This window comes from Molossus molossus, unplaced genomic scaffold (assembly GCF_014108415.1).
Source record: "Molossus molossus isolate mMolMol1 unplaced genomic scaffold, mMolMol1.p scaffold_m16_p_13, whole genome shotgun sequence".
NCBI classification, from domain to species: domain Eukaryota; kingdom Metazoa; phylum Chordata; class Mammalia; order Chiroptera; family Molossidae; genus Molossus; species Molossus molossus.
In genome coordinates this window covers 13,607,670-13,635,434 of record NW_023425348.1, presented here as the reverse complement: position 1 = coordinate 13,635,434, position 27,765 = coordinate 13,607,670, and the positions used below count along the sequence as shown (strand labels likewise).

The following is a 27,765-nucleotide window of genomic DNA, read 5'->3' as shown; positions in this document are numbered from 1 at the left end:
ATTTCTCCCGAATGCAAAGGGTTCGCATCATGGAACTGAAGAGGAAGGAGAGCCCTGAACAGAAGTCCTACCTCTGAAACAGGTGTTCCAGGTAGTTATGTAGCTTAAGAAGTTTCTCCTTTCAACATTCTTTGGAAGAACAAGCAGTGTCTTTACCTGTAGGGTCGAAATCGTGGGAGGTGCTGCGCTCCACTTTCTGCTTCTTGTCTGTCGGCGACTCTCGATTCAAAATACTTCCGTGCCTGAATTAAATCAAAGCAATCGAACATTTACTTCCATAAGTCATTAGAATAAAAATGTAATTTAAAATTTTCAAGTGTGTCTTACAAAGAGAAACCAAGAAATCAGTTTACCTTACGCAGTCTCATAAACCTCTCTAATTTGTATTTTTCAATACGTTTTAAAATTCAGTCTGTGCTACGTGTAATAGAGTATTTACTTGGTTACAAAAGGTGCTTAAAAATTATAGAAGTAGTATTCAGCTACCGAGTCTGTTTTATTCTTAGATGTAACTGCTTCAATTCTTTTAGTGATTTTTCAAAGGCTAATCATTATTATTTTCATTCAACAGATAAGAAAATCGTACCTACAAGTAATTTAATATATTTCCCAAAACTATATATACCATGGTCAGGTTCAAAATCACTGTGTAAACACAGCACTGATGTTAGCAGCTGGAAAAACAAAATCTCCAGGACGCTGCACTTACAGCCTGCCCAGTTCTAGCCAGTGATCCCAGCCAGGCCCAGATGACACTGGAGTCACCATCTGACTCATGGCCACCGAACACGCTGATCCCATAAGGTCTGGGCAGTCAGTAAGACCATGACCATGATACATACTCTAGCAATTAATTGAAATGCCAAGATTAACATGGTATCCTGTGTTATGGTGTCACTAAAAATGATAAATGTACTACAGTAAGTAGAAATGACATGTTACCTACATTTTAAATAATATTTATGACAGTTGAGACGAGAGAGATGCTGCAGAACAAGCATTAAGGAAGAGGCACTGAACTCTGAGATACTAATAAATGTGGAGATATGGATATGGGCACAGACATTTGAACATTTTTTCCTTTACTGTCTTAAAGGAAAGACTGATCCAGTTTGCCGAAGTTCCTTTACTAAAAGCAGTCAGTTACCCAGATAATGAAACACATCAAAAACAGGTAATCCATTTACACCCCCTAAACTATTCACAACTGAAAGCAGTCACAATGGATTTTAAAATCAATAATATGCCCTGGCCAGTTTGGCTCAGCAGTTAGAACGTTGACCTGCGGTCTGGAGAGACCCGGGTTGGATTCCCGTTAGTTTGTCCCCAGCCCTGGTTGGGTCGTGTGGGTGGCAACCACTTGATGTGTCCCTTTCACATCGATGTTTCTTTCTCTCTCTCTCTCTCTCCCCCCCTCCCTCCCACTCTATCTGAACAAAAAATGGAAAAATGTTCTCAGGTGAGGATAAAATAAAATAAAATCTGTAATAGAGTCAACAATGAGAATAAACAAATAATAATAAAAAGAGGAGGAAATGGGAAAAAAAGGGAATTAAACCTCTTCATAAGGAGTGACCTTAGGTATCAACTTGCACCAACTTTTAAAATGCTAATATTAAAAACATTGAGAGTGTTATCAAATATGCCATCTTCCAGAAAGAATAGAAACACCTGTTATATATTAAATTTGTAAAGTATTTTGAAATTCTAAACTAAAATCCATGTTTTTCAAAAACCACAAAAATCCACCATACTTTCAAAGGAATGCTTCCAATTAAAATTTAACTTAAATGTATGAAGTACAACTAACAACTTACCTTATAGGTTTTTTTAGGGGAAACCTGAAACAAAATAAAAGAAAAAAAAGGATAAATATAATTATTTCACTTGTCAGACAGTCATTAAATTTATTGCATTCTACTAAAGCAGAATAAAGGATTTAAATTTTATGCTAACTTTCCCAAAGCAATTCAACAAACAGGTGAAGTAAGAAGCAGGACACCATTTTTAATATTTTAAATACGTTGTTAAATCTTAAATTGCAGGTGTAGTTGCCCTCAGCTGTCCCTGAGTATACGTTCTCTTATTTCAAATAGCAACAGCTAAATTTATTGAGGGCTTACTAAATGCTAAGCGCTACTCTAAACTGTTTACATGAATTATCTTAGTCAATCCTAAAAAATAACAACGAAGATATTATTTCTACTTAACAGGTTAAAAAAAGGCAAAGAGAAAAAATCTTACCATTAAAATATTATACTTAGTTTCCCTAGCAAGGAAAAGTTCCTTCTTGCCCATCATCTCTCCTCACCCATTAAAGTGTCTGGGTGCTGGTTACTGCTCTGCCGATCTGTCCACCCTTTAGGGTCAAATCATGAACCTCAATAATTTGTGTTTAGCTTTAACAGCAGAAATCTAGAAAATGTTACCTTTGGAGTAAGATCAGTTATTAAAAATACATTCCTAAAGTAGAAAACAAAAGGTATGTTTTTCTTTCTCGGTTCTGTAAGCTAAAAGAACAAAATCATTTCCCCTTTTAAAAAGCAGTATTACTGGAGGCTTCTTGATGAGAGTTTAATGCTATATAAATGCTAAGCTGAGCCCTAACTGAACTCTCAAATGCCCCCCCTTCCTCTTTTCATTTGTCCTTTTTAGACACTATCTCAACCTGTGGTGTTTTATGTAAGAGTATTTATTCTAAGTAATAAGACAGGGTTTATTGTAAATATCAATAAAATTGGGGTTTTAAGAAGTCTATTAGTAAAGATAGAAACAAATATAAAACAATGATACATGAATTACTACTTTCTTTGGCATGGAGGTGGTTTAGTTAAAGGAGGTAGTTTAAAAAATACACGTTTAATTATAATTCCCTCTAACTCCTATGTAAATCAAAACTGACCCTAAGGAAGACTAAGAATCTAAGACTGCCCCAGTAAGCAGGTACACAGCATGCCGACCCACAAGCAGAGATAAGAACAAGGAAAGGGTTCTGGGACAGGAGAACACTGCTCCCGAGAATACACTGACTGCGAAAGACGAGCAGATCTTCAGAAGTTCCTAAGTAGTCCATCCTTACTTGAGGAGGGAGGGGGCTAGGAACATGTTTATTAATTCACAGATGAATTTAAGAGTTGGAAGAAAAGAAGAATTTCCAACTGAGTTTCCAAAGGACAGCACTGCAGTGAGCAAGCTGGGCCTGGGCCTGGGCCTGGCAGTCATCAAGGAGACCCTGCCCTACCGCTGCTCGTGCCGGCGGGACGGGACCGTGCACGGACGCCGCTCGGGAAGCCCTCCGTCCCCAGACCAGTGATTGAAGACAGTTTCCTGAGCTACTTTCTCCTGCAAGGGATTGAAAAAGGGGGTATAAAAGATGACCAAAATGAAATGAGAAGATGAACATGGACCGCCCTACAGTAATAACTTGGTTATCATAATATACTGACTACATTCATAAAGTACAAATAGAAAACTTTTCTCAAAATATTTTAAAATCACGATACTTTGTCTCTAATCACTAAATTCCACTTTAGATTATGTGGTAAAACAAACATGTATGTCCATATGCATCGCAGTCGCTATAAACGTGACTAATGACGAAAAAGGCCTCCCTGGCTACTTCACTTGTTCCCTCTGCCCCAGCTGAGAACGTCACCCACCATTTTGAGATGGAGATGTAATCAGATAGCTGACACAGGAAGCTAGAACCCCAAAGAAAAGTCTGAGTGATATGAACAGTGTCTATTATAAATACCAGAAAATCAAGAGGTTAAAATTGGTTTTTAGAGTCTGTAGATTTGAGCCACCCACCATGAATGGTCACTAAAAAGACAATGTGTAAAGACGAAGGATCAAATCCCGAAGGCCGTGGGGTGGGGGTGCTAGCTTCTGAATGCAAATGTGGGACTCAATGAGGAAGACTAAAGAGATAAATCAGAAAAGAGAAACAGCTGCCTTAGGGGCCAAGAAAGAAGACAATATGATCAAATGCTGGAAAAATGCAGGTATAAAGGCTAAAAACTGGCCATATTCTAAGCCACAAATTAGCCCAATACTAGGCTGATGAAACAATTCTGGTGTTCAAAACTCTGTATTTTCAAGTCCCTGTCCATTGTGTAGTTAATAATAAAATTGTGACCATCTCCTCTGGTTAGATACTGATGTAGAACCGCTACATCTGAATGCTGATACAAAGTTAGATGCGCCTAATCAAACTGTGTCTGTCTTAAGAAAAATCACAGCAATGACTTACTTGGACATTGAACCAACAATGAACATGTTTGTACACTTATTTATCATATGTGTACGTAAGTATCTTTCCAGATACAAGACAAAATAAAAGTACCAAAATGAAGAACCATAATAAATACAGAAAAAGATGATCAGGAACTTGAACCATTGGTGTAAGGTGACCGGACTCCTTACTTTTGGTGACATATACCAGGGATTTTCAACCGCGTGTCCCAGGTGTTGTTAAAACATGCAGCACCTGACCGTTCTGCCAGGGCCACTGATCTCTTTTCCCTACACTGTCCGACAGAAAACGATAGCAGCCATCCGGGGTGAATGAATGAAAATTAACCTATTTTTTGTCAGATCAACAAAACGCTCTATTTTTTGGTGTCCTGCAGAATTTCAGTCATTAGCCCACGTGTGCCAGGAGGTATAAGGCTGGACACTGCCGACAGGCAGCAGCCCTAGCAGAGGGCGTCGGACGGCACAGCACAGCCCCTTGCTCGGCGGCCGCTCTCAGCTCCCACGGCAGAGCCTGGTGACGGGACACAGAGGCAGCCCCCAATTAACACGTCCATGTGCCTTTAGAGGGGGGTGAGGGACAGGAGAGAGAGAAACTCCATCAGCTGGCTTCCATGTGCACCCTGATGAGCATCGAACCCTCTACCTTCTGTACAGGGTGACGCTCCAACCCGCCAGGCCCACTCCTGTGTGTTATCACCGTGCCAAGGCAAATGCGATTAGGTAATTAAATAACCCTAGCCACGCCCCCCAAATTATATAACAAGAAAACTTCCATTTTTAACCAGGTTTAACTAGCCTACCACATATACACACACATATCTGATTTTATCACTGAAATACAGCCCTTTAAGACAGGTAGACAGAATTTCTTCTGGATTAAAAAAAATCGCAAAGGACGCGCGAGCTGTGTCATCACGTGCTGGATTACAGTGAACAGTCTGATAAAAACGGTTCTCCCTGCACTGACTGTGGTGAGAGAGGAGGTTTCTGACCCGACTGCACCCAGGGAAAGTGTCCAAGAGCAGAAACAGAGACATCAGACTCAACCTCAATTCCTACCTCTCTCTGCTCCAGTTGTAAATAGCCCCCTGGGTTTCGTTGTGATGGAGAATCTGGGCGTCTACATGGCTCCTAATAAGGGATGACTGAAATGAAGGGGAGTTAAGGGCCTTCTACCTACACTGGACAGTGGCCAAGTTTTCATTAGCAGTCAAACAAAGTTAACCACTAAGTTTAGAATTCTCAAAAACCCACTGTAAGATACACCTTGACTTTAGCAATGTCAAAACGCAGGAGCTCTGGCCAGTGTGGCTCAGCAGTAGAGCATCGGCCCGCGGACCAGAGTTGTGGGTTCAATTCCAACCAAGGGCACGTGCCTTGGTTCAGTTCTTCCCCAGCCCTGGTCAAGGTCGTGCGGGAGGCAACCAGTTCATATGTCTCTGTCACACAAATGTCCCACCCCCCACCAAAGATAAAACGGAAAATATCCTCAGGTGAGGAAAAAGAAAAGAAAAGAAAAGAAAAGAAAAGAAAAGAAAAGAAAAGAAGAAAGAAAAGAAAAGAAAGAAAGAAAAGAAAGAAAAGAAAAGAAGAAAAGAAAAGAAAAGATTAAGGCATTCTGTGTCCTGGATGTGAATAAAGTTTTTCATTTATCTATTTCTACAAAATAATTTTAGTATCATGAAGCATAGCACTAATTAAACTACTCTTCTATGAATTGAACCAGCTAGCTCTAGCATTCTATTTTTCACAGAATAACGAAAAGGGCGTTCATAAGCAATACATAAGCTCCCTTAGAGTACAGGTATTTGGGACACAGCGCTGACGTTAGCGGAACTGTCAATTCAATCTTTAGATGCCTGAACAGGAAGATCAACAGAACTAAAAGTAATAAATGACCACTACTACTCCCCTCCCTTGAAAAAACAGTCATAAATCCGTTCAACACCTATAATTTGTAACTTGTCCAGCTTAGTCACTAAGAGAACTAAAACTCATGAAACTATCAAAAGAAAAGTCGGGACGTTATCTGCCTGCGGTGCTGCAGCAGAGGCCAGAGCTGCGACCACGCGGCGCCTGCATCAGAAGCTCGGATCAGCAGCTACAGCTGGCAGGCAACTCACAGAGACGCTTCACGGTGCTGTTAGTGTTAAAACTCTGGGCCTTGCAATAAAATCACAGAACGACAAGGACGAAGGAACTCAGTTCTGGTGTGAAACCCAAAATGATTCACTCAAATGCAATGTACAATTTCAAATTAACCTCTGAAATACAGCTCAGTACATGGCCACTTCTACTGAAAGCTTACACACTCGACACACCTTATAACTTCAGCAAATCAAATGGCAAATTCTAAAATGATTTTAATTCCCTATGCCAGAGCTATTACAAATTGGACAGTGGTTGTTTCTGAACTGGGAAAAGTAGTTCATAATAAAAATAACAGCTTATTAGAGGCTTTCATTTCCTATTGACAAATTGGGACATTATCACTTTTGGGAATATATCCTGTAGGGTTTCTAAAATAACTTCCTTTGAGGTAAAACTATTAAGTTATACAATATTTTCAGACTTTAAACGATTCACTTCTAAAACAGAAGTTAAGGGAACTGGCAGAAAAAGCATGAGACCCCGACTACCAAGCACCTCCTCATCCTCCCCCGTTCCATCCACCAAATCCATGTTCACAGACATACTGGCATCAGTGAGCAAATTCAAGTAATAAACTGGACTCTACAATATGATCTCATGATTTATAAAATAGGGACAACACATATTTTCATCTGATAGGGATTTAATTCTTAATCTTGTTTCACAAATACCTGTTACAGAATATGTATGTGAAAATAATAAAAATGAGAGGGGAAAAATAACCTCTTAATCTGGGATGGGTATATTTTCCAACAAATAGGAATACTGATTCAGCCAGAAAGCAAATTATAACAAATTTATCATAAATGTTCCTAAACATTTCTATCAAGTACCAACATAATTATTTCTAAAATCTTAGGAGAAGGAGAAAGAAACGCAAGTACAATAACCCCCAAATCGCAGAGCACTGTTGGTTCCATCTGTTCACCTGGAGGCATTGTACTTGGTAGGCATTCACCCCGAACACAAAATAAACTCATCACCGCCCATCTATACTACAAAGTTAAACAGACAAGGATTTGCCCAAAACTCACAATACAAGGAAACACGAGGAACCACAAAGGTATAAACTTACTTCCAATGTGCTCACAATTTCCTTGAAATAAACCAACACAGGTTGATTCCTTGCAAAGAAATAAAAACTTCATACACTTTCCAGGAAAACAACTAAAGGGATAGGATATTCCTTGTTTTCTACTAAACATTTTTTAAATTGTATAACAAATACATTATGGGTATTTTGATCACATACCTTTAAATTTATCTATGTCACATTCCTTACCTGGTGAAATATTTCTATAAATAAAATTTAGAGGCTACATGAATCTAAAATATAGGTAAAGTCTGCCTAAACACTGATCACAGCCAATATCATGACAATTAAACCCTCCACATAACACACCTCCGCACCCACACAAGAGCTACTCCAAGGAAAGGTTTCCGACTTCAAGATGGGGAAGAAGGTGCGCTCAGTACCACCTCCTCCCACGGCCACGCTGACACACAACTAAATGACAGAACCACCAGCACTGAGCACCACCTGCAGCGTTGCTGGAAAAAAGTCCTGTAACTAAGGATATAAGGAAGCCGCCAGCCCTGGCCGGTTTGGCTCAGCGGTTAGAGCGTCGGCCTGCGGTCCAGAGAGACCCGGGTTCGGTTCCCGCTAAGGGCACGTACCTCGGTTGCAGTTTGTCCCCGGCCCTGGTTGGGTCGTACAGGAGACAGCCACCTGATGTGTCCCTTTCACGTCGAGGTTTCTCTCTCTCTCTCTTCCTCTCTCTCCCTCCCACTCTATCTGAACAAAAATGGAAAAATGTCCTCGGGTAAGTATAAAAAAAAATAAAAAGAAGCTGGCAGGTCCAGACAGGCAGAGAGGTGGAGATAGCAGGTGGGCCCCACACCCACAGAATGGCGACTGAGAATCAGGAGGGATAACAAGGCTGTGGAAATCCCCGAGGAGTGAAGGGTCCCACCCTCACAGTGGGCTCCCCCACCCAGAGCATCAGTGTCAGAGAAGGGAGTCCCATAACATCGGCTGGGAAAACCAGCAGAGACAACATCCCACAGTGAGAAACGGCTGCCAGAGACCAAGGTCTTAAGGGGCCACACACGGCCTCACTCTAATAAACTCCCTCGCTCTGGGGTCCAACCCAGAGACAACAGCTCAAAAAAGCAACAGTGACCTATGGGGAGGAAGTAACTACAGGGCGAGGGCTGGAGAAACGGGGACGAGGCAACTCCCTGGGGAAAGAGAGCGGGCAAACACCGTAGTTTCTCTGTTGAGCCCTTTTCCTGTTTGACCAGTGCAGCACAGGTGGGCCCCAAATCTGAGTACTCACTGATCTTTCTAACAGTTGGCCCTACTCCACTGACCCCTGAAATCCAGCTGCACCCAACTGCTCCCTGCTAGTCCAGCAGCTCCTCCACAGCAGCAGCAAAAAACCTAGGCTCACGGTGCCGATTTCCCAAAATCTCTCACAGGTGCACAAACCCCAAAAAGCAGTGGCCAGCCTCAGCGTGTTATGGAGCTCTTGCTAAGTGGGCACTAGTCCAGTAGAAGCGGTGACCATTGAAACTTGTCTTCTAACGCCCATCAGGTGGCCTCAAGCCTGGCATAAGCAGTGGCTACTCTTGGGGTTGAATGTAGGTTCAATTAAGTGGCCACAAGCACAGCAAAGTAGTAGCTGGACTCAACTAACACAGTGGTGTCCACAAAAGGGTCCCAAACTCAGCGAAAGAGGCAGATTGCCTTTATTTGCAACACAGACTCTCCACGAGCCTCCAAACCCAGCGTTAGGACAACCACCTATAAGTCATTCTGTAGCTCCTACCAAGAGGCTCAAAGCCCAACACAAGTGGAGGCTGACCTTGGCCCACACAAGAGCCCCTGTCAAGAGGTTCCAGAACCATCACACATGGTGGGTCTGGCTTCAGACCACAAGAGAGCACCAACCAACCAGCTCACAAATGACACACCCAAAAGGTGAACTCAGTGCAAACCACAGCCCCAATATAGCAACTCCTGCTCAGTGAATTCAGCCTATGCCAATAGCTCCACAAAAGCCAGCCAGCCTCAGGGTCAAAAACACTGACGAAATAACAACAGCAACCGAGGCTCAATTAAAACAGGAGGTCACACAAAACACAAAAAGAGGACACCCCTGAAGCACCCAATCTGGGTGAGCAAAGAGACGGTGCCACTGAGCCAGACTACATAGGCCACTATGTCAAGACTGGGAGATAGGGTCTACCTGACACACAGGAACAAACACAGCGAGTCAGCCAAAATGAGGAGACAAAGAAACACATCCCAAATGAAACAATACAACAAAACTCCACACACACACACACACACACACACACACACACACAAATGAATAAACAAAATGGAGTCGAGCAATCTCCAGATGCAGAATTCAAAACACATCATAAGGACGCTCAATGAACTCAGGGGAAGAATAGCTGAACACAGGGAGAACTTCAACAAAGAGACAGAAAACATGAATAAGGACAATTCACGATAGAGGGAATCCACAGATTAGTTGAAACCGAGAATCAAAAGGTAGTGAAAAAAAATCAGAACAGATTAAAGAAAAAAATGAATTAAAAATAGTAAGGATAGTTTAAGAGACCTCTGGAACAACATCAAGCATGCCAAAATCTGCACCATGGGGGTGCCAGAAGAAGAGGGAGCAAGGGACTGAAAACCTATTTGAAGAAATAAAGATCGAAACCTTCCCTAATCTGGCAAAGGAAACAGACTTAGGAGTTCAGAAAACACAAAGTCCCAAGCAAGATGAACCCAAACAGGCCCACACCAAACACAATGTAATTAAAATGCCAATGGTTAAAGACAGGTAATCTTAAAAGCAGCAAGAGAAAAGCAGTTAATTATTTACCAGGGAGCTCCCATAAGACTATGAGTTGATTTTTCAACTGAAACTTTGGAGGCCAGAAGGGACTGGCAAGAAATGTTCAAAGTGATAAAATCCAAAGACCCACAGCCAAGAAGACTCTCTACCCAGCAGGGCTATCATCTATATTAAAGGAAGAGAAAGAGTTTTCAAATAAAGAAGCTAAAGGAGTTCACTGCCACCAAACCAGCATTGCAAGAAAATGTTAAAGGGACTTAAGAAAATAATACTGTATAGAGAGAATCCTGAAGAATCCACCGAAAAATACTATTAGAACTGATAAGTGAATTCAGTAAAGTGGCAGAATACAAAATTAATATTCAGAAATCACTTGCTATTGTATAGCCTAATAACAAGTTATCAGCAAGATAAATTAAGAAAACAATCCCAGTGTGGCTCAGTTGGTTAAAACATCATCCTGTACACCAGAAGTTTGCAGGTTTGATTCCCGGTCATAGCACATACCTAGATTATGGGTTCAATCCCACAACCAACCAACTGAGCCATGTGACCAGGGCAAAGTTAAGTTTATTTTAAATTCACTGACATGGAGTTCTAGTTTCTTTTTAGATATTAAAAATGTGATTTATCCTACCATAATACATGAGGCTGTTGACAGTACTAACGTCTAAATAAATGTTATTAATATTTTTTAAACATTTTCAAGATAATCCCTCTCTCACAGGAATGAGTAATGAGACTATCTTTCCCAAAATGTATCACTTCATGTAAAGCAATGGTTCTCCACTTTTTAATATGAAGGAATTGATTGTCTTTACTTTATTCCCCAAGAAATACATGTACAAAATTTTAAAAATTAAAAAGACAAAATACTGCCCTGGCAGAGTGACTCGGCTGGTTGGAGCCTCATGCCATACATTCAGTTCCCAATCAGGGGACATGCCCAGGTTGCAGGTTCGATGCCCAGTTGGGGCAGGTGCAGGAGGCAACCAATGAATGTTTCTCTCACTTTCCTTTCCCTCCCTCCCTGCCTCCCCTCTCTCTCTCTTTCTCTCTCCCCTTCCCTCCTCCCCCTCAAAAATCAATAAAAACATATCCCTAAGTGGCAATTAAAGACAAAATATAAAAAAATCACCCATAATCTCAATAACCAGCATTTTAATGAATACTTCCCTATCTTTTCTCAAGATACAGGTTTCTGTATTTGTATAAAGTAGAAACACAGTACATAAAATTTCTTTTTATAAAAATTAAAGCATACTATTTGGTATGTCCAGTAGGCTTCTGTAACTCAATACAACATCAACATAACTTTAAGCCATTCAATACTTCACTACAGCACTTGTTTTAAATTGGGCTGCACAGAATCCTAGGGGCTCGAGAGCAAAGGTGGGCAGTTGGGGGCTCCAGATTCTTTAGACATCAGAGCTGCTTAGCTTTTATTTTATATACTGAGCTTCCAAATAAGATAAAGATTTGAAAAACAGAGCTCTAAATAATTCTTGGTAACTGCAAAGTGCTTTGTGATATGGCTATGTAATTAATTTAACCAATTCTCTTTTGTAAATATTTAGGCTATGTAGTTTTTCAGTATAATAATCCAAGTTGTAACAAAATATCCTTCTAACTCTAGTTCTGTGTTCTCTCTCAACGTCTTCTTAGGAAGAATTTATCTACAGCAAGGAATCTACATGCGAGTGAACCAGAAGGAAAGTTTGTGTGGGAGCCCACACCACTCCCAACCCATAAAGACACAGCAGGAATCTCAAGGAGCTGTTTTGGGAACAGACCTTTTAAGACAAACTTAACATTACTATGGTGCCCAAGTAATGAAGTAGGGCACAAAACAGGTAAGATACTCTATTTCTGTTAAAAGTAAAAACAAACAAAACAGGGGTCCTCGTGACAGCAGTCAGAAGTATAGTCCCAACATGTGAACAGAAGCCACGCAGCACGCACACTGTTTTCAAAGGCAGTTGCCTGCACTGATACGAGGCATCGCCGTTTCCGGGGAAGTGAGCGCGACCTGGAACATGCGCTGGGCTGAGAGCAGCAGTGGTTCTAACCCTGACCAGGCCCAGAAGCATCCCCTGAACTGGGAGCCATGGCATCTGTCTGGGGCGAACTGTGTCCTAACTCCCGGTACCTGTGAATGTAGCCTCCACTGGAAATAGGATCTTTCCACACACTTTTGGTGTCGTAACTAAGAAACTTCTGGCTAACCCAAAATTACAAAGATTTTCTCCTACATCTTCTATAAGTTTAATGACTTTCGACTTTGTCTAAGACATTTCCTGCAGTGATTTCTGTAGAATGTGAGGTACGGACAGAGGTCATTTCTTACATGTGGGGATCCCATTGCTCCAGCACCATTTGTTGAAAAGACCTTCCTCTCCCTACTGAGTTGCCTTCGCACTTTGACACTCAGTTCACACTCACACACAGATTCAGGGTGGGCAAAACTATGTTTACAGTTGTTCATATGGCAAATACAATCACTGAAAAATAATACAAGAATAGCCCTGGCCGGTTTGGCTCAGCGGTTAGAGCGTCAGCCTGCGGTCCACAGAGACCCGGGTTCGGTTCCCGCTAAGGGCATGTACCTTGGCTGCAGTTTGTCCCCGGCCCTGGTTGGGTCGTGTGGGTGGCGGCCACTCGATGTGTCCCTTTCACATCGATGTTTCTGTCTCTTCCTCTCTCTCCCTCCCGCTCTATCTGAGTAAAAAATAGAAAAATGTCCTCGGGTGAGGATAAAAAAATAATAATAATAATACAAGAATAAACTGTTTAGTGTACTCACAACTATAAAGCTACTTTTGTCCCACTTTATGTAAACATAAATGTACACAATTGCCCTTCTCAATAATCAGGGGGTGTTCTAGGCTCATCTTGTATATTCCCTACTCCAGCCCTAGAATAAACCATTTTTTTTCAAGGAGCCATTCTATTGGAGAATGGGATTTAGAAACCAAGATCTGGCTGCTGGGTGTGCTTGCTGTTATTAGGGCGTCACTGTTTCTAAGCCCTATCAGCAGACAGAGCTGGGATTTGCACACATTTGTTGTTTCTGTATCTGTCTTTCTGTACACACACACACACACACACACACACACAGCTAAACATGAGTACGAGGTGATATCCCTGATTCTAACACAGTACCACGGGTTCATGCATCTTCCCTCCTTGCTAACCCCTCTATCTGACAGTGACAAGCCCAGCTCCGACCAAGTTTTATTCCTGGGATAAACTGCAAGTGACCATGATGTACTGTTCTTTTCATATGCTTAAGAATATGTCTGTATACATATACACACACACACATATAAACATAATATATAATTATATATAGTTATATATTATATATTTATATATTATTGGGATTTATAAAACTCAAACCATATTTCATTCTGAACTGTTAAATTTATTGGCATAAAGTTATTCACAATATTGCCTTATTGTCCTCTTAATATCCACTTCTTTCATTTCTGAGATTGGTAATGTTTATCTTCTCTTTTATTCTTGACCAGCCTGACTAAAGGGTTAACAACTTTATTGATATTCTAAAAAAATGTAGCTTTTGCTTTCATTGATTTTCTCTATTGTTTTTATGTTTCTACTTCACTGACTCCTACTCTGATCTTTAATGTTTTTCTTCTGCTTACTTTGATTTTAATTTGCTCTTATTTTTCTAGTTTCTTAAAAGGAAAGCTGGTATCACTGGCTTTAGATCTTTCCTCTTTTCTAATAGGTGTTTAATGCTAAAAATTTCCAAGTAATGCTTTAATGGTATTCCACACATTCTAATATGTTGTATTTTCATTCAGCACAAAATAATTTCCTATTTCCTTTTGATTTGTACTTTGACCTATGGATTATTTAAAATTATGCTGTTTAATTGTCAAATATTTGGGGATTTTCCAGAGATTTTTCTTTTATTGATTTCTAACTTAATTCCATTTTGGCCAGAGAATATACTTTATATGACTAAGCCCTTGAATTTATTGAAACTTATTTTATGGCCCAGAATATGGTTTTAGTAAATAGTCCATGTGCACTTGCAAAAATAAAGTTTATTATGTTGTGGCTAGAATGTTCTATAAATGCAATTTGACCAAACTGAACAACTGTTTAGTATTCTATATCCTTGATGATGATCTGTCTACTTTTGGTTATCAGAAGACACTGATCGAAGACACTGTGAGTTTGTCTATCTGTCCTTGCCGGTATGTCAGCTTTTGTTTCATGAATCTTGAAGCTCTGTCATTGGGGCATAAAAGCCTAGAAATGTTATGTCTTTTTGTTTGAGAGAGGGAGGGGGCATCAATTTGCTATTCCACCCATTCACTGGTTGATTCTTACATGAGCCTTGACCAGGGATTGAACCCATAACTTTGACTTATCAGGTCGATGCGCTAACCAAATGAACTACCTGGTTAGGGCTAGATCTTTTTTAATTACTCCCTTTATCATTATAAAATGACTGTCTTTACCCCTAAGAATATTTTTGCTCTGAAATATATTTTATCTGGTGTTAATGGAGTCATTTAGCTTTCCTTTGATTAGTGTTAGCATGGCCTATTTTTTTTCCATTCTTTACTTTTAAACTATGTATGTCTTTATTTCTAAGGCATGTTTCTTGTAGGTAGCATATAGTTGGGTTCTCGCCGTTTTATCCAATCTGATCATCTCTGCCTTTTTATTGAGATATTTAGGCCATTTACATTTAATGTGATTATGGATATGGATAGGTTTAAGTCTGCCATCTTACTGTATGTTTTTTGTCTCAGCTGGCTTTTATTTCCTATTTTCACTTTTTATACCTTTTTGGACTAAAGTTTAATTGATTGATTGTAAAAATAATTTTAATATTCTGTTAACTTGTATGACTAGCTAGAACTTATATTATCTGAAGGTAAGTACCATGTTCTATCTGATTTTGTATTCTAATTAACTATAGTGATGAGCATATACTTGACAATTCAAAACATAATTACTAAATGAATTCACTCATTCAAAAAATTTTTTTTTATTTTGAGTTATAGAGGCTATACGGACATAAGGACTTCTTAATTCAGAAACCACACCCTGATACCATGCTGCTGTCTACTGCTTCGCTCAGAGCCCACCTGCAGCAGACGTGGCTTTTGTGGCCAAGTGGTGGTTCCATGCTTGAGAATAGACACAAAGTATTTTCTTACTCCTAACAGAGAATCAAAAGAAACTTAGTTCCTCTCCCACTAGATGTGAATGAGGAAGCCAGCAGTCCTGGCTGTCACTCAGCATCCATCCTTGAGTCAGTTTAAGAGGAAGCTAACACTGCCGGCAGAGTGGGCAACTGCAAGGAACTTGGGTCCTTGACAGTAAGCCATCAACTCAAGACTCTCCTACCTCTAAACTTCCGGCATGTGGCCAGTTAATGTCCTTACTGCCAGTCAGCTTCACCCGGGCCCCTGCTGCAGGCACAAAGGCACACCGAGCCACACAGCCGTCTGGGCCAAGCACTGATCTAGACCCTGAAGGTGACTCAGTGAACCAACAGGCCTCAGCTCTTAAGAATCTTGTGTTTTACAAGAAAACAAATAGTTTTTTGTATTTTACAAAAAAACACTGAAAAGTGCAATGCAAAGTAACACAGACTTGGCTGGGCCTACACGGGCAAACTCAGTTTATGCAAAGATCTCCGAGGCATCGGCCCTGACACCTAAGTGAGGCAAAGGAGCCAGCCGTGAAGAAGTGCTGCTGAGCAAAGGCGATGCCCAGTGTATGAGTCACAAAGGAAGAGAAGCTTCGTGTTTTTGGAAATTACAGAGTCCACTGTACGTGAGCACAGAGAATGACGCAGAGTAATACTGAGATGAGATCAACAGATACACACAGAGGCCAGATAACTTAAGAATGTGAGTATGCAAACAAATTTAGATTTTAATCAAAATACAATGGAATATACCACTACAGGGTTTTAAGTCATGACCTGATTTATATCTTAAAGGATGGCTCTGATGAGTGAATAAACATTAATATCTATTAAATAGATTTTTAATACTAAGAAAGTCAAATTCATTCTATGCTTACAGTTAACAGTGTATTTGGCCCCCAACATCGAATCCTTACAGTGAACCTAACATGTGAACACAAGTTCATACCTGTCCTCACCAAGCATGAATTCCAGTGTCTGGACCTTTAATTGTATTTAGGAAAAATAAAATGAGGATAAACTAGCAAAAACTGGAAGTGAGGATGTTACAGTGTTCTATCTATCCTAATTTCTCTAGATAATGTCTGAAACTTGCAGATTTTTTTAAAGCATAACGTGATGGACAGGCAACTCAGAACCAGAGTTCAGCCATTTAATCTCTGCCCAAGCAAGTGTTCCAGCCCTGCTCTAACACAAGTATTTGGATTTTTCCAAGAGCTGATGTCAGGATTTTTTTCCAGAGAAACAGAACAGCATTTACAAGCCAGAGAAGAAAAAAGGGTTTTCCCAGCAGCCACTCTCAATGTACCCTTTGTACTGCTCACTGCCAAAGACAGGAAGACCCTGATGGATAAGACTATTTAGTTCCCGGAACAAAGTAACAAAGTGAGTGTATGTGAGTGAGTGTGTGTGTCTGTCCAGATTCCCCAACTCTGTTTTCTATCAGTGTTCAAACCTACAGTTAAATGGGCTCATCAGCAGAACAAAGGTTTCTGAATTCTTCCGGAAAAACAAAAACAAAAACATTCTGCTGAACTTGTATTTAAAAAGGAGGTAAACTGGCTAAAAACAAACACAAATCAGAGAGGTAAAGAACAACATGGTAGCCCTGGCCAGTTTGGCTCAGTGGTTAGAGCGTCAGCCTGTGGTCCGGAGAGACCCGGGTTTGGTTCCCACTAAGGGCACGTACTTCGGTTGCAGTTTGTCCCCGGCCCTGGTTGGTCGTGCGGGTGGCAGCCACTCGATGTGTCCCTTCACGTCGATGTTTCTCTCTCTCTCTCCCTTCCTCTCTCTCCCTCCCACTCTATCTGTACAAAAAAAATGGAAAAATATCCTCGGGTGAGGATTAAAAAAAAAAAAAAAAAAAGAACAACATGGTAAACTGCTCCATCCTTCCTGGTGTTGGATCCCTGGAAAATGCTCCTTTGGGAAGAACAGTCAGCTGAGTTCACTCAGTACCTTGAAGTTATAGTCAAAAATTACGCCAGGCAGATTGATCCAAAATATGTCTCCATTATCCATGGTAATAAATGATGAACAATTAAAATCATGACAATAATATATAAAAGTTATTTGAATACTTTTACGTGTGTAATACCATTGCCAGTTAATTTATTTTTAACAATCATTCTAAAACACAGATATTATTTTAGTTTCATTTTATAGCAGAAAAATGTGAAGTTCCAAGAGGCTAAGTAATTTACACAAGTTATATAACTAGATTAAAAAACCTCTGATTCAAACCCTCACACTCTTACCTAGAGCCCCTCCTCTCAGCCTCTAGAATACTGCGTTACCACAAAACGTTATCTTCCCTTTGTAAGGTTTTTCTTATAATTAAAAGTTGTCACATGAATGAGACTCAGAAAACTAAATCTGGTACAAATACAAAATATTTAGCTAGAGAGGTATTCAAATCGTTTATATAGTTCTAGGTAAAGATAAACCAATGTAGGTTGGTTACAAAGAACTTCTAATCCCACAACATCTGTCTCTCCAAATCCCAAACTCAATGACTTTAGTTAATAGCCACCTGCTACATGGGCAGCTGCCAGCTACACCGAAGACTCACACCTGGATGTGTTTCTTCAGGGCAGCTTCTCACAAACCTTTGCTACTTTAATAAATGTGCATTACATTCCAGGTCAAGATAAAAGAGAACAAAACCTATTGTATGCTGCTAGCCTTCATCAACACTGAAAGAAAAAATAGAAGAAATTCAACTTCCAGGAAAGGACATGATTATAACCTTAACACACTGACTACAAAATACACCTGCCAGATCGACTAAATTCTGGATCCACACATATCAAGAAAGGCTTAATAGACTTGAGAAGAAAACAGATTTCCCTAAACATAAGGATCACAGATCTGAAATGCAGATCCAACTATCCTTAATTAGAAAGGCAATATCCAGGTGTATGGCTAGAACAAGGGCGTGGGGGACTCTGTAGAGACCCAGAGAAGCAGAAGAAAATAAAATTAAAGAAAAAAAAAATGCTGACACATTCCTAGGTCTAGGGTACCAGTAGAGGTACAGTGATGGACAGAACAAATGCCACCAGAACACAAACAAAGAGAACCCTGTGACTTTGAGAACTTTGCTACGACCAACGTAGGCCTTTTGACAGAAATGAACAGCAAGTAATAGAAAAATAGAATAGTTAACAACTAACACTTACTGTGCATGTAACATGCGCCAGTAACTATGTAACTGCATTACATATATTAACTCATTTAATTCTTAGTATATACTATTATTATCCCTGAATTACAGATGAAGAAACGAAGGCACAGAAAGATTAAGGAACTTGCCTAAGGTCAAACAGTAACCAGAGAAGCTGAGGTGTGAACCCAGACCTTATAGTTCTAGAGCCTTGTTCTTAATCATTATTATGCTTTACAGGAATAAAAAAAAATATTTAAAATACACTAGAAAGTTTTATTTACAAAATACAGAATAATTAGAATCTGAAGACAGAAAGAGCATGCTGTACCCTATAAACAGACACAAAACACTAACACATACATTGTTAAAGTTATATGAAAATTTAAGATTTTAAAATAAAGAACTATATAAACACCTAGACCAAAAAACAAACTTAAATCATGTTCAAATACATCAAAAAAATTATTCACCATGACCAAGTGGGATTCATCCCAGGGATGCATGGCTGGTACAATATTCGCAAATCATATCCCGACATAATAAAGGCCATATATGAAAGACCTAAAGCCAACATCATACTCAATGGGCAGAAACTAAAAGCATTTCCCTTAAGAACAGGAACAAGACAGAGATGCCCACTTTCGCCACTCTTATTTAACATAGTACTGGAATCAGACATGAAGAAAAAAATAAAAGGGATCCAAATGAGAAAGGAGGAAGTTAAACTGTCGTTATTTGCACATGACATGATATTGTCCATAGAAAACCCTAAAGCCTCCATCTACTAGACTTAATAAATGTATTTGGCAAAGTAGCAGGATACACAATTAACGTCAAGAAATCAACAGCATTCTTATATACCAATCATGAACTCACAGAAAGAGAAACTGAAAAAACAATCCCATTTACCATTGTGGCAAAAAAATTAAGATACCTAGGAATAAACTTAACCAAAGTAAAGGGCCTATTTGCAGAAAACTACAGGACATTGAAAAAAGAAATAGAGGAAGATATAAAAAAGTGGAAACACATATCTTGTTCATAGATTGGAAGAATTAACATCATTAAAATGTCCCTATTACCCAAAGCAATCTACAGATTCAATGCAATCCCCATCAAAATATCAACGACATACTTCACAGAAGTAGAACAAATACTTCAAAAGTTCATATGGAATCAAAAAAGACCTTGAATAGCCACAGCAATCTTGAAAAAGAAGGACAAAGTAGGTGGGATCACAATACCAGATATCAGGTTATACTACAAAGCGACTGTAACCAAAACAGCCTGGTACTGGCACAAGAGCAGGCATGCAGACCAGTGGAACAGAACAGAGAACCCAGAAATGGACCCAAGACATTATGCTCAATTAATATTTGACAAAGGAGGCAAGAGCATACAATGGAATAAAGACAGCCTCTTTAATAAATGGTGTTGGGAAAATTGGACAGCTATATGCAAAAAAAATGAAACTAGACCATCAACTGCACCATACACAAAAATAAACTCAAAATGGATAAAAGACTTAAATGTGACCCGTGAATCCACAAAAATCCTAGAAGAAAATGTAGGCAACAAAATTTCGGACAACATATGCAATAGACTTTTCACTGATACATCACCTAAAGCAACAGAAACAAAGGAGAAAATGAACATAATTGCCAACGATACATCAGATAAGGGGTTAATTTCCAAAATATATAGAGTGCTCATACAGCTCAACAAAAGGAAGACAAAGTACCCAATTAAAAATGGGCAGAGGAACTAAATAGGCCCCTCTCCAAATAGGACATACAAATGGCTAAGAGACATATAAAGAAATGCTCAACGACACTAATCATCAGAGACATGCAAATTAAAACAACAATGAGGTATCACCTCACACCTGTCAGAATGGCCGCCATCAACAAATCATCAAACAACAAGTTTTGGCGAGGGTGTGGATAAAAGGGGACTCTAATACACTGCTGGTGGGAATGCAGACTGGTGCAGTCGCTGTGGAAAACTATATGGTGTTACCTTAAAAAATTAAAAATTGAACTTCCATTTGACCCAGTGATCCCACTTCTAGGAATATACCCTAAGAAGCCTGAAACACCAATCAGAAAGAATACACGTACCCCCATGTTCATAGAAGCACTATTTATAATAGCCAAGATCTGGAAACAGCCCAAGTGTCCATCAGTAGACGAATGGATAAAAAAGCTGTGGCACATGTACACAATGGAGTACTATGCAGCTGTAAGAAAGAAAGATCTCTTATCCTTTGAGACAACATAGAGAGACCTGGAAAGTATTATCCTAGGTGAAACAAGCCAAGCCAAAAAAAAAAAACAAAAAACTAGATGATCTCACTTATTTGCAGAGTATAATGAACATAACAGTCTGAGGAATAGGGTAGATCCAGAGACGTGGAAGTAGGGTACAGACTGACAACCCTTGGAAAAGGGGGTCGTAGGGGGAGGGAGGAGCTAAACCACAGAACTTATATGCATGTACGCATAAACAATGGACATGGACAACAAAACCGGAGATAGGTTGGGGGGGGGGATAAGGAGGAGGGTGTCAACGGGGAAAATAAGGAGAAACATCTGTAACATAAATAAAAAAATAAAATTGAAAAAAAAAAATCATGTTCAAGTGGGAAAGATTAAATCAGCCTCAAGATTTCTCCACTATAAGATCTCATATACCAGAAAATATGACTCCAATGTGAGACAATGTCTAAAATTTCTTCTCCAAGTTTTTATACATACTGGAAATAGAGACATAGAGACTAGTTAGAGAAATAGCACCTACAAGCCATTCTTCGAGAAGGAAAAAAAAAAATACTTGAAGACAAAATCCATCCAATAAGAATGTAGTCAAAATAAAAAATGCAGGAATGTAGAAACTAAGGTAAAAGATTGAGGGTAAGCCCTGGATTGATTACTATACAGAAACTAATAAATACAGTTGACCTGTAAACTATATTTATTACATGGGGGGGGGTAGGGGCACAAAACCCCTCTGAGTTGAAACTCTAGTATGACTTCTGACCTCTGGGGACTGGTTCCAGAGTCCCCCCAACACCAGAATCTGTGTTTGCTCAAGTCCCTCACATAAAACAGTGCAGAACAATGCTGACAGTCAGCCCTCTCACTCCAAGAATTCCCAACCGTGGATCAAACAAAAATACCGTTTCAATCACCCTGGTTAGTTGAATCCAAGAATGTGAAACCAGGGGATACAGAGGCCCAACTGTATATTTATTGAAAAAAAAAAAAAAATCTGCCTAGAAGTGGACCTGCACAGTTCACACTCAAGTGGTTCAAGGGTCAACTGTACCTGAATCAAAGCCACCAGCCCCACTGGCAACCAGTGAAACACTAGTGTTACCTCAACAGTGATTTTGTCTTAACTGTGTATCTTTCTATACCTCAGATGGTACTTCTCTGCACACAGTACTCAACAAACAAATGCTTTCTAAAAAATTATAATTTGATATATCACCCACTCAACCTCTAACTTCAAGGAATATAAATAAGTCAGCTCTTTGATGGCAGGATCCCTGGTTCACTGCTGAGTCCCAGGAGAGTACTGGGCACAGAGTGGTGCCCAATAGGTAGCTGTCTAATGAAAGAACAGATATTAGGCATGGGCATATGGACTTGCTCTGACTTCTGAGCTCCAACCAATTGCCATCTGGGCATATCCATTTACATATCCCACTGGCATCTCAAATTCAATAAATCCAAAACTAAATTCTTACTCTGCCTCTCAAAATCTGCTTCTCCACATCAATAGACTTTCATCCACTTACCTGACACCTTCCTCATCCTCAATCTTCACATCCAAAACATCCGACGCTCCATCCATCCAACCAAGTGCTGAGCAGTGACCAAACACCAGGCACTGCTCTAAGAGCTGAGACACAGAATACATCAATCCCCCCGTTTTCACGGAGCTGACATCCATCACTGCAGTCTACCGGTTCTATCGTAAACACATCTCTCCATTGGCCCATTCCCACCTCTGCCAGAGCCAGCCTAGAGCAGCCGCCTGGTGCATCGCAAGCCCAGACTGGCAGTGGCTGACTGGGCTTGCACTTCTATTCTTGCACATCCTACAATTCATTTTCCTGTACAGCAACTATAATTTTGAAACACAAGAGAAATGAACAATTAGAAACTGAAATTGAAAAGACAATACCATTTATGATAGCATTAAAATACTAAACACTTAGGTTAAATCTAGCGAAAGACGTTAAGACCGCTAAAACTGAACACTAGAAAACATGGCTCAGAGGAACTAAGCCCTGAATCAACGGAGCGGTGTGTCATGGATTGCAAAACTCCGTATTGTCAAGATGACATTTATGCACAAACTGATCTACAGGTTCAAGGCAACACCATGCAAAATCCCAACAGGCTTTTCTTCAGAAACTGACTCTAAAGTTCACATAAAACGCAAAGAACATACACGAGCCACCAAGTTTGAAAAAGAAGAACAAAGTTGGAAGACTGACAAGACAGCACGGTACTGGCACCAGACAGACAAAAAGATCGACACACAGAAGACACCCAGGTACCCAGGCAGCTGACGTATGACGAAGCCGCAGAGGCCGTCCAGTGGAAGAAAGACAGTCTTTTCAACAAACGGTCCTGGGATATCTGGGTACAAAGAAAATATACTTCAATCTATACCTTATACCCTATTAAAATATTACTTCAAAATGTATCAGAGGCCTAAAAGAGTAAAGTTAAAACTATGAAACTTCTAAAAGCAAACCTAGGAGAAAATATTGGTTAGGCAATATTTTTCTCTTTTGTTTTTTTGCATTTATCTTCAGATAGAGTGGGAGGGAGGGAGGGACAGAGGGAGAGGGAGGAAGAGAGAGAGAAACATCAACGTGACAGAGACACATCGAGTGGTTGCCACCCACAGGACCCCAACCGGGGCCGGGGACAAACTGCAACTGAGGTACGTGTCCTTAGCAGGAACCGAACTCGGGACTCTCTGGCCCGCAAGCCAAACTGGCCAGGGCAAATATTTCTTGAATATACCAAATGTATAATCTATGAAAGAAAAAACTGACAGATTGGAATTCAAAGTTAAAACTTCTGATCTTCAAAATGTGAGCTATAGCTTAATAAATCTGTTTTTATTAAAAAGAGGGAAAATACTAAGAGAATGAAAGGACAAGTTGCAGACTGGGATAAAATATTTCCAAATAATTTATCTAATAAAAGATTTACATCCAGAATACATATGAACTCTTACAAATCAACAATAAAAAGACAGTGTGTTTAAAAACAATATTTAAACAGACAATGCATGAAAGAATACATATAGACGATAAACACATGAAAAGATGTTCAATATTACTGATCATTAGATTAAATGTACATAAAAACTACAACAATACCATTACCACCTACTAAAACAGCGGACATTACAAAGGCTAATAACACCATGTATGGGTGAGAGGTGGGGTAACTGGAATAGTGCTGGTGGGAATGTAGTACAATACAGCCACTTCAAAAAGCAGTTTGGCAGTTTTTGAAAAAGTGAAATGCACTCCTATCACACGATCCAACCATGCCACTCCTGGGTGAAATGAAAACATATGTCCACTCAAAGATGTGGATGTCCACAGAAAACTTTGTCTTAGTATCCAAAGCTAGAAACAACCCAAACGCCCACCAATGGATGAATCACCAACTAAACTGGCACTAATCTTTATACTGAAATATCACTAGCGATAAAAAGGTATGAAGTACTGGTACATACAACATGGACAAACCCTAAAATAACGATGCAAAATGAAAGAACAAAAACAGCAAAACAAAAACAGCACATACTGTAAGATTTCAATAACATAAAACTCAAGAAAATGCAAACCAATCTATAATGACAATACTGGTGGATACCAGGGGATGGGTGGAGAAGGTCGGATGGGAAGAATTACCAAAGGTAAGAAGAAACTTTGCGGGAGGAGGGGCGTGGGATGTTTATCATCTTGATTGTACTGAATAGCTTTCCAGTTGTATGCATATATCAAAACCAATCAAATTGCATACTTTAAACACATCATCTATTATGTATCAATTATACCTCAATAAAGCTGATAAAATCTCAAAAAGTCTAATGCTCAAAGGAACCAAAATTACTAGTAAACATTATGTTATACTTTGTTAAATATCTTTTAAGTACAAGATTCAATTGTCTAAATATTTTCTATCCATTATAAATGGCATTTGAGAGTATACTTAAATTAACAGATAAACCAAATAGGAGTTTTGCTACTGTGTTTGTCTTTGTATATGTGGAAAAAGCATCTAATAATGCTTCAGGAAAAGTATTTTAAAGTAGAATATTGGGTAAACCTATGGTTATCAAGTTCTATACTACCAATTATTTTGTATGGGGAAATTCCAGCAAACTTAAGTTTACTTGCCTAAACTTTAAAAAAAGATTTTTTTGTGAATCCTCACCCAAAGATATTTTTTCCATTGATTCTTAAAAAGAGTGGTGGTGGTGGGCATCCATATGAGAGAGACACTGACTGGTTGCCTCCCACTTGTGCCCTGACCAGGGCCAGGGATCAAATCTGCAGTCCAAGTACCTGGCCTTTACCAGGAATCAAACCCGACATCCTTTGGTCCAAGGGCTGGCACGCTAACCACGGAACACACTGGCCAGGGCTAACTTTTTTTTAATACGTTTTGATTTATTTATGTTTTTTTTTTTTTTTTTGAGAGAGAGAGAGAGAGAGAGAGGAAAGGAGAGGGAGAGAGAGAGAAACATCCATTGGCTGCCTCCTGCACACCACCTACTGGGGATCGAGCCCACAACCCAGGCATGTGCCCTGACCGGGAACCAAACCAGCGACCTTTTGGTGTATGGCACAATACTCAATCCCGAGCCACACCAGCGAGGCATAGTTGCCTAAACTTAATTATTGCGTAGGTTTCCTTCTTTTCAAGATTCTGACACTAATTAGTTCTTTAAAGGGTCATTGTAATAGTAAAGTGAATAATTTTAGCCCCAAAAGAATCTGCTAGTACTAAAACGTATAAAGTTACTTATACAGTTTGCTAATGTGCTATATGAGTACATTATTCATGAATTTATAACAGCATACTTTATGGCCAGGGATTAGTCTAGGTCCTTTAAATATATTTGGGGAAAAGAAAAGAGGGAGACAACAGGGAATAATAATTTTAATAAATAAATGTATACTGTAATATATTCAAAGGTGATATAGATTATAGATTATTTTTTTCCAAAGAAAAAAAATCACTGAAGCGGAGCATGAAGGATCAAGAATGAAAACTAAGTAAATTTATAATAAAAACTCCAAAGTAATGAGATTATTTCCATAAGCCACACATGAAAACCTCCTATACTGAACAGAATCATGTAATATTAGAACTGAACTCTAGGTGACCTAGTCCAACCCTCACAATTCACAGATAACGTTCAACTACTCAGGTTTCGGCGGAGATTAAGATCACTACTTCCAGTTCACTCTACTGGCATCACTCTTTGTGCTGTCAAATAATTATGCTGAAATGTTTTTAATCTGTTGACGTGGAAACAGTGGAAAGAGTTTTAAGTTGGACTGGCCGAGGCTGCACACCTCATGGTTTTGTTACTTATGGCAAATTGCTCAGCCAGTCAAAATACAAGTCCCATCATCTATGAAAGGGATGGTGATGAGCTTGTTCCTTGGTTGGTAGGAGGATTAAAAATCCTTTACAGCCCTGGCAGGTTTGGCTCAGCGATTAGAGCGGCGGCCTGCGGTCCGGAGAGACCGGGGTTGGGTTCCCACTAAGGACACGTACTTCGGTTGCAGTTTGTCCCCGGCCCTGGTTGGTCGTGCGGGTGGCAGCTACTTTATGTGTCCCTTTCACACCGATGTTTCTCTCTCTCTCTCTCTCTCTTCCTCTCTCTCCCTCCTACTCTATCTGTACAAAAAATGGAAAAAAATGTCCTCAGGTGAGGATTAAAAAAAAATCGTTTACATATTTTACATATCAGTACTTAAGCATACAACCAATACTTGTATACCAGCACCAAAAATAGTACATCATGGTCATAAGTTTTTTATATCTTCTACTGGACTACAAACCTTGTATATATCTAAAGTACTAAATACTATATAAATGCAAAATAAGCATTCATTCATTTGTTAATATTCTGAGGGGTCAACCAGGTTTAGAAATGTTGAAACGTTTATTCTGATAACTCCTATCACTGAGATGGAGATCATCAAATTAGCTGAAACCTTCAGAGTGTGCGTAAAACATTCCTGATCTATCTTTCTAGACAGATAAGTCTCTAGCACTAAACACACTCACATTCCTGCCTCTGCTGCCCCTGCATTCAGATATGCGTGCAAAACAAACAGCAGAGTGAACCGCAATGCCATCACACGGCAGCCCAGCAGCTTCTTCCCATGTGCAGCATCATTCTGACTGACAGCAGCAAAATCACCACAAACTGAACAAAGGATAATGTAATTCAAATGGGTGGATGCCACGTATATTACCTTTTCCAAATGACTCTACAGTCCGACTTAGTCTCAAATAAAAAACAGTCAGGAAGATTGCTTTGTAAAAACATCCCCCTCCCCCGCTATAGGACTAATCCCTACTCCCTACCCCCAACATGCCTTCCCATGTCCCTTGGGTATAAAAGGAAAACCACCATCCTGAAGCTTCAGATGATTAAATCAATTTACAGACTAACAAATCAAAGTCCCTAACTAAGGTTCAGGAGAAGTTAAGTCCATCCGATTCTGAAAAGGTAAAAGAGGGATAATGCTGCCTACCCTTCTGAATAAAAACGTCCCTGCAATGCTGGTATCAAAACCTTTGTTCTCAAGCTAAGCAACGGAAGCACAGGTTTTCAAAACTAGGAATTGTCTTCCCCGAGGTCAAACTGGGTTTTTAAAACATGAAGAAACCTTAAAAGCTATTGTAAGAATAATAAGCAATGCAAAAATATCCTTTTCCTTCTCATTTTATTCCTCTGTTACAGGCACATCCCTTTCACCGAAGCTATTTTTCTACCATTATGCTACATTCCACACCCCATGGAGAAAACAAGAAGTACCTGGATCACTGGACAAA

The 27,765-nt window shown here is 39.7% G+C and overlaps 1 protein-coding gene across 1 annotated transcript in view; it reads right to left on the bottom strand.

Moving 5' to 3' along the window:
• Nucleotides 1-22,618, bottom strand: part of ARHGEF12 (Rho guanine nucleotide exchange factor 12) — a 117,113-nt gene extending 94,495 nt beyond the window's left edge. Inside the window, exons 1-3 of the mRNA XM_036260064.1 lie at nucleotides 22,449-22,618; nucleotides 1,818-1,841; nucleotides 157-242 (exon numbers count right to left, since the gene is read on the bottom strand). Of these exons, the coding sequence (XP_036115957.1) occupies nucleotides 157-242; nucleotides 1,818-1,841; nucleotides 22,449-22,603 (265 nt within the window). The 5' untranslated portion in view covers nucleotides 22,604-22,618. The remainder of the gene's footprint in view (nucleotides 1-156; nucleotides 243-1,817; nucleotides 1,842-22,448) is intronic.
• Nucleotides 22,619-27,765: the final 5,147 nt, after the last annotated feature.